The following is an 8,141-nucleotide window of genomic DNA, read 5'->3' as shown; positions in this document are numbered from 1 at the left end:
AACGTAACTGCACTCGAGAACGATGTTAACTCCAATCGAACCCTTGGCCTGGCTCAATACTTAGCGGAAGACTTACTCAATAATATATGGACTCAATTGCAAAGATTTAACTCAATCTCAAATTAAATGAGTTTTTTTTAAAAAAAAAAAAAAAGGAAACCATTTTTCTTACCCACACCACACTGCTCCCCCTCCCCCCCAAAAAAATATTATTTAAAAAATTTTTGTGTAGAAGTATTTTAAAAAAAGAACGGAGGGAGTATGAATACTTATTATTTTTAAATAAGGTAATATTTCCTTCAATCCTTTTAAGTTGTGACATTTTTGGTTTTATAGCCAAAACATATGATTATGATTAACACTTTAAGATGTATTTTGTTTTATCATATTAATAGAAAAAAACATAACTGATAATACTTATTAAAAAAATTAAATATCTAATTATATATTTTAAAATATAAAATAAATATAATTTAATTTAGATTTGAAAACTAGTCAAATTGACTTTCAAAATACCCAATAAAACAACTAAAAAGGAACGGAGGAAATTATTTAACATTTAAACTCATAGTCAAACTTATACATACACGTGTCTTATAAAGAGTAGCCTGGTCAAAATTCAAAGGTAGGTGATAGTTTTGGTACACACAAAACATTAAACCATCCGTTTATAAATTCAGTTACTAATCTTAAGGAGTTACTCAAGCAACTTCTTTCTCTCTACCATTAACAAAATCAATGGAGAAGAGATAGAGAAAGAACCACCAAAAAAAGCAAGTTATGAAATGATAACAAATGTGGTGCATGTTCAAGAGTATTGACTCTAATTAAGGGGAATAAAAAAAATACAAAAAAATAGAGGCAGAATACTAGAGGAGTTGAATTGATCATCCACCCCATTTTGTTAATTAGTTTCTATATAATAATAATAATAGCACAAATGCAACCTGAGAAAGTTGCTTCTAGTGTCCAAGAATCAACACAAGATCAATTTTTTGATCATAATGGTGTAGGTTCTTTTAAGTTTAATGTTCAAGCCCCTGCCTTTGTGCCAAGAAAATCACATGCCACCACAATACCTATTTCAGGAGGATATTTATACCCATGCAATTTTCAATATGTTAATACTAATAATAATAATCATAATAGTAAAATTTATGGGGGTGATCAAGATGTTGCCTCCTTACTTCAAGAACCAAGTTTTGTTTCATCACTATCTCAAAAGGATAAGCTTCCTGAAGACCTTAGGCTAAAAGTCATCAAACAGGTTATTCTTTTTCTCTTTTTTTTTTTGTTTATGAATATAAGTGGTGTTTGATAAGGTTTTTCGGGTATTTGCTATCTTCCACCACTAGTACAAGAATCAAATATGTAATTTTGTATACTAAAATTTAGGTAGATGGAAATGAATCTCCTCTTGAGATTTGAACATGATATCCTACGATTTTCGCCCGCTTCATTGACACGATGGTGTGTCATTGAAGGGCCTTTTCCTTTTTTGTCAGGAAAGCATTTTCTTGAAGTATGTTCTTATTTTTCCATGTTAGGTTGAATAGAATGAAAAATATTTTTTCTCTAGGAAAATAAATTCTTGAAAATAAGATCCTTGATGAAAATTTTTAAAAAAAGTTTATCAATGATATTTTTTGTATTTGCGCACCCAACTGGCCCAATTCATACACCTTGACCATTCCACCTCTGCCACCTCGAGGCACAACACCCCACCCCTATAATGTTTTGATACATCATAGGTAAATGCTTTTGAGATGATATGTTTTTACTTACCTACCAAACACTTTAAATATAAGTAAAAACGTACTTACTATTCAAGAAAATATTTTTTAGGAAAATATTCCTCGCAGGAAATATTCTCTTTCGTACTAAGCCACGTCGTTGGGTGCCCTTTTCTCTTTGCTTTTTTTTACTTTATTGACCTTGATCTTGTTTACTTTCTTTTAATAGAATTTGGATCAAAATTGGTGTAGTTTCTTAGTTTATACCCCATTTTAGATCCTAATTGAACATGCTTGATTCAAATGAACTCTTTAACAAAATAGGAAAGTAAGTTTACAGTCACAAAGATAGCACTTTTAGCTAGCTTTTTTTGTGAAGAGAAATATGTAGCTTAAAAGAAGTATGAGAACACATGTAATGCAACTGCAGACTTTGTTCTGTTACATGACCATTCTACAAACATATTGCTTCAAGAATAGTCTGATTATGCTCTTATTTTTGAGTTTTTGTATCTAAGAGTTGATAGTTTATATGTTCAATAGGTTGAATACCAACTTAGTGACATGAGCTTGCTCGCGAATGAGAGCTTGTTGAAACAAATGAACAAGGACCCTGAAGCCTTCGGTGAGTACGCTATTGATATTCGTTAAAGAAAATGTCTGCATTTTTTCTATGCATTAGTTTTCTCACGTTCTCGCAAAATGTATATTCTACTACTACTACTATTGCAGTTCCTATTTCTTCTGTTTCGGCTACAAAGAAAATCAAGTCCCTCATCACCAACAACCAATTAACACTTTCTCATGCCCTCTTGTCCTCTACAAAATTGGTAACTTTTGGATTTTTAGTTGCAGTGTTTTAACTTCTTTTATTAGATAACAACTAATATGTTCTACATTCGAAAGATTGTAAGCGATGATGGCAAGAGAGTCAAAAGAAAAATCCCATTCACTGACAAGGATAAAGAGGAATTGATGGTACACTTACATTTCTCATATATCTATTGTTTATGGTTTTGATTAAATTTCATAGTACTAATATTACACCTGTTGATTCCATTTCTTCAGTTACGCACTGTGGTAGCTGAGAATCTACCTGATGATCACTCTCATCATAACATCGAGAAAATATTTAATGTGGCTGGAAGGTGATGATTATATTCTTGTATCTCGTCCACTAATTTTATCTTTTCTATATGTATGTGTTGTCGAACTAACACATCATGGTGTTTTGTTCCCATTTTAGTGTCAAAACCATCCGAGTATGCCATCCTCAAGATCCTAACACACGAACACGAGGAGACCTGGGCATCAGCAGTAAGGTATTAGTACTAAGTAACAGAATTGTTCTGTTTCCTCAAAAAAACACTTTCCCTTTAGATAGGTATCTAATTCCTTCTGTTTCATTATCTTATCAAGCTTCACGCACTGATAGAGTTCGAGCATCCAGAAGCCGCTGAGAAAGCAGTATGCTTTTATTTTTGTGCTTCCTTTGAAGTTCTTTCTGCAGACCTGATTTTGCTACAACTTTCGATCATCTAAAACTGTTATTTGCCTTAACTTAATCAGGCGATGAAGCTAAATGATGAGAGGAACTGGAGAAAGGGCCTTCGAGTGAGGTTGTTGCTCAGACGTTCAGTAAGTTTAATCATTGCATTTTTGCTTTTGTTTTTTCATTTACAACAACTAATTTGATCTGAATACGTTTGATTCGTTCAGTATAGTCTTAAATTCAATAAAATGAACCTATGTGTTGCTATTGTTGCAGCCAAAGTCCGTTCTAAAGAGCAGAAAGACCGCATTTGAGGGCTGTTTAGATGATGAAGATTGGATGAGTTCTGGATTAGCAGAAGACTCGCATCATGTTTCTAACCAATCAGAAGTAGTGGATCATACTAATGTAAGTATATCTATATATGGTACTCATGATCACTATATCAAATATTACAATGTTATGATTCAAATTTCTCTCAATTCATCTTAGGTTGAAGAGACTTTAGCAGCTGCAACAACAAAGAAAACATGGGGTAAAGGGCGTGTTAAAAGTACACGACAAAGAAACCAAATGTACAACGGACGTGGACTGCTTTCCTCATCACCACAAAGCAGCAAGACATACGAAGCTCCGGTGAACCAAGTTACAAAAGGACCTAGAATGCCAGATGGAACCAGAGGTTTCACTATGGGAAGGGGGAAGCCCCTGAGTATTAATATTCAAACTGGAGTACATGTTGTATAAATGGAAGATGATCAATTTTGCCCCGGTTTCACTTGGTAGTCCATGAAAGCCTCAAGTCAAATTCTTTTTGTTGTTAAATATGTGTATTCATGTCAATTTTTTCTAGAACTAATTAAGATCCAAAAGTACTATATAGGTTATTAACTAAGGCTATATGCTTCCTTGAGACTACCAATTTTGTTTTGTACATTTCTCTTTTTGTGAAAATTATCATATCATGGGGAATAATATGACTGAGTTTAAGATTCTGCCTCTCATTCAGTCTTCAGTAGTGTGCAATATTAGTTTTTAATATATTACTCATGAATTCTGTTCATCAATAATGTGGAGGTTAAAAGGAAGCAATTATTTTGAACAATCTATTGTTTGAACTTTGAAACATGATGGCTTTTGTTAAATCAATATGTCCTCAAAAGTGCTCCACAGTGAACTTATGTTCTCCATGCCCATCCCCATTTATGTATTGTCATAATGATGGTTGAGTATATAGTAAGAATTAATGGGAAATGAAAGGAAAATGAAAAAAGAATTTCTAAGTTTTTCTTATGTTTTAATAAGAAAAAGTATTTTTCCCTCATCGTGGTGGAAAGAAAAGTTAAAGTGTTAAATAGAGAAATACTTCAACCAGTGGTTAAAGAGGTTGGAAAAAGGGACCCCTCGTGTTGATGTCGTCGTCGCTCGGCTCAGCGTTCGAAATAACTATTTTGAAAGGTTGTAACTTTTAGGAACAAAATACCACTGATCCTCAGACTTTTCTCTTGTGAAATTTCTGAACTTTTTCTTCTACAAAATTCAATATTTGTGTTCTATACTACCGTTGAGTGGCTCGCTCAAACCATTATTTTGGGTATCAGTACAATACTGAATAGAATTGTTCTATCATAAGATTGATTTCAATTCAAACCTCAGATACTAGAGGGAAATAATTTTCTTAAGGGGACATTGTGCATTCAATGGACTCAATTTTCTTTCCTTTCTGTTTCATGTGATTGATACAGATTTTGGTATGATAATGCTGTTAGTTTTTGTTCTTGACTACATGATTCAAACTTTGGAGTTTTACTGTCTGCAAAGTTTTGTTGTCACTAGTATATTGTCAAATACAGATTGAAAAACAATCTTAAGGAAATTACTGTTTTATTTGTTAATCTGTATTTGTGGGTGGAGAAAAAAAATCTTCGTGGTTTTCTACTCCAATTAAGTTTGCAATTCAATCTATTGCTTACAGAATCATTTATATTGATTTTTGTTTATTAGAAATGAAAATCGATAGTGCTACGACTTTTGTGGTCGTTGATGCACCAACCAGAACTATTGTGCCACGAGCAGACAAATCAAGAAAAATTTTTGTTGTGAATTTCAAAGGATGACAGCAACAAGTATTTTTCTTGCTTACTACTCTTGGTTTGCAGAAATAAACTTCAGCAGATGCTGCTGATATGTCAAATAGAGAAGAAACCCATGATTTTTGAAGTATTGAACAGAGAGACTTCCTATGTAAAGACTACATTTTAAGTGCTTTAAAGAATGACTTATATAATGTTTTCAGCGCAATGACAACTTCGCGAGAATTGTGAAATGCACTTGAGAACATGCATGTGTGCTTGAATTAAAATTCTGACATATTTCTTTCCCTCAATTTTCTGTTTCACGATTTGCGACTGCTGAGTGTGAAGCTTTCTTCCTTTTCTCTTGATTTGAAGAATGAAGATAAAAAATGTGAAGTAGGTTATCTTCCAATTAGCTTTCTTCGTTTTCTCTTTATTGATAGTAATGGAATTAGTTCAACAACTATTTCTAGGAAAATAATGAATAGTTTTAAATTTTTTCTTGATTATCTTCCATTTTTATTCTTTTTTGTTATGCATTTTTTTGTGTGTCTTCTGTAGCTGATCCTGTTTTGAGTATTTTCTGTTTTGTGTTTTTTTTGGATTATGTTTATATAATTTGATTGTGTGTAGTATATATTGTCATATATATAAGATTATGAAAGTAATTTTTTTTTTATTTTCTTATCAATTCTCATCTTCAAATCAGTTATACCACGTCGAAAACACAAACTAATGTTAAGTGGTATGATGATACTCATCTCAAATTTATAGTGTTATGTGAATTAGAGATTAGGAAAGGAAATAAATCAAACACTCATTTATCTGGAGATGGATGAAAATATGACTAAAGCCTTCAATGAAAAAGGAAAAGACGCTATAAAACAAATAAATAAAAAATCATCAGGATGACATAAAAGCCGAGTGGACTCTTTTTAAGCAATTGATGAGAGGGAATACAAGTATAGGATGGGATGCCACCAAAAATACAATTATGCCTGAAGATTGGTGGAAGCGAATAATTAACATACATTTCTCACATTGTTCTATATATCTTTTTATTTCTTTTATTTTTATATTTTTACTTACTTAAATTTGTTGTTTATCTTTTGTTACAAGAGGATATTAGATATAAAAAATTTAGGAATAAGAATTTTTCACTCATATAATTTCGCTATGATGCATTATTTTCTAATATTGTTGCTACGGGAAAAAGAGCATATGCCACATATCAACCTCAATTTTTTTGAAACTAGGGTAAATTTTAAAGAAGAAAGACCAAATGGTATTGATAATGATCGTATGAAACACTTCATAAATATTAATGATGAAGGGGTGATGAAAGTGATGATCTGCAAGATATGAATTCTACTATGTTTTTAAACCACCATTAAAAATATAAATTTCAACTGATGGTATTGAAACAAGTAATCAAGTGAAAAAAAGTAAGATAAAATCTACAGTTGCATCAATGAAAGAGGATATGCACTCTTTAGTAGAGTTAATGTCTAAGAAAAGTATTGCTACATCTCATGAGGTAGATATTCCCACCATTGATAAGTGTATGAATTTTTTGGAAAACATTCCTGGTATTTTTAAAAGGGGTGAAATGAACAACTATTTTGTGAACATGTTTCTTAAAAAAGACATTCGGCAATTATTTCTTAAGATGCCTAGGAATGAAACTCGAAAGTCTTGGATGAAGTATAACTATCAGTTATGCCTTAAGAAAGTGTAAAGAATGTGTTGCTATGGAAAAAGTGATTTTAACATTTTATGTTTGACATAATGCTTGTAAGCATGAACGTTTTTACTTTTGATTTTTTCTGTAATTAGTGATACTTTTATTTCTAGTTAAATGGAGGACTTAGACTTAACTATATCACCCCATTTAAGTGATTTGTTAGGTGAAGAACTAGAACAAAGTGAGAGAGAGTGAAAATGAGAAAGAATGGATAGCTCTATGCCGGATAGAAGGTAAATACATTTTAATGTATTATGAAAAATACTTGTTCAGAGAACCTTGTCGTACATCAAGGCATTCCGGGTATATGTTTATTCAAGAGATATTACAAGAAAATGAAACTCGTTGTTATAAAAATTTTCGATTAAAGAAGGTAGTGTTTATTGATATATCCAAAGATTTAAAAGAAAAATATGGACTTAAGCCCACACGTGAAATATTTATACATGAAATGTTAGGCATGTTCTTAATGACTTGTGCACATGGAGCGAAAGATCGAATGATACAAGATATCTTTCAACATTCGGGGGAGACGGTTCATAGATACTCTCATAGTGCTTTAAAAGTCGTTTCTAAGCTTGCAAGAGACATTATTAAACCACATTTAAATTATAATGATGGTATTGAAGCTCACAAGCCATGTAATAAACGATATTGTCTTTCTTCAAGGTAAGTAATAACTTTTAGTTTGCCATATTTTTTTAGTATTACTTATTATATTATTTTAGCTTACATGCCTATATTTTTAGGATTATATTGGAGCACTTGATGACACACATTTAAAACTAGATTACCATAAGGTCAACAAATACCTTATGTTGGACGTAAAGGTTATCTGACTCAAAATATCTTTACCGATGTGAATTTTAATGTATAACATTTGCATGGGTTGGGTGGAAACTCATGATAGTCGTATATTTGGTGAGGCACTTCATAGAAGTAACTTAATTTTTCACATCCTTTAGGAAACAAATATCATTTAGTGGATGCAGGATATACACACATGAAAGGATATATGGCTCCATAAAGGAGACAATGTGAGATATCATCTTCCTAACTTTTGTAATGGTGCAATAATACAATTGCTTTAGCCAAGA

At 31.9% G+C, this 8,141-nt stretch overlaps 1 protein-coding gene across 1 annotated transcript; it reads left to right on the top strand.

The window, feature by feature from the left end:
• The first annotated feature begins 726 nt into the window (after positions 1 to 726).
• LOC101249591 (la-related protein 6C-like) lies at positions 727 to 4,229 on the top strand. Its single transcript, XM_004248696.5, has 10 exons — positions 727 to 1,267; positions 2,277 to 2,358; positions 2,466 to 2,563; positions 2,640 to 2,711; positions 2,802 to 2,881; positions 2,980 to 3,055; positions 3,153 to 3,200; positions 3,303 to 3,371; positions 3,502 to 3,633; positions 3,718 to 4,229. The coding sequence occupies exons 1-10, from the start codon at positions 941 to 943 to the stop codon at positions 3,970 to 3,972; spliced, it is 1,239 nt and encodes a 412-aa protein (XP_004248744.1). The 5' UTR covers positions 727 to 940; the 3' UTR covers positions 3,973 to 4,229.
• The last annotated feature ends 3,912 nt before the right edge of the window (positions 4,230 to 8,141 follow it).

The sequence above is a fragment of the Solanum lycopersicum genome, chromosome 10, assembly GCF_036512215.1.
Source record: "Solanum lycopersicum chromosome 10, SLM_r2.1".
NCBI lineage: Eukaryota > Viridiplantae > Streptophyta > Magnoliopsida > Solanales > Solanaceae > Solanum > Solanum lycopersicum.
Note: the sequence above shows the minus strand (reverse complement) of the source record. Positions and strands in the feature narration are given on the sequence as shown.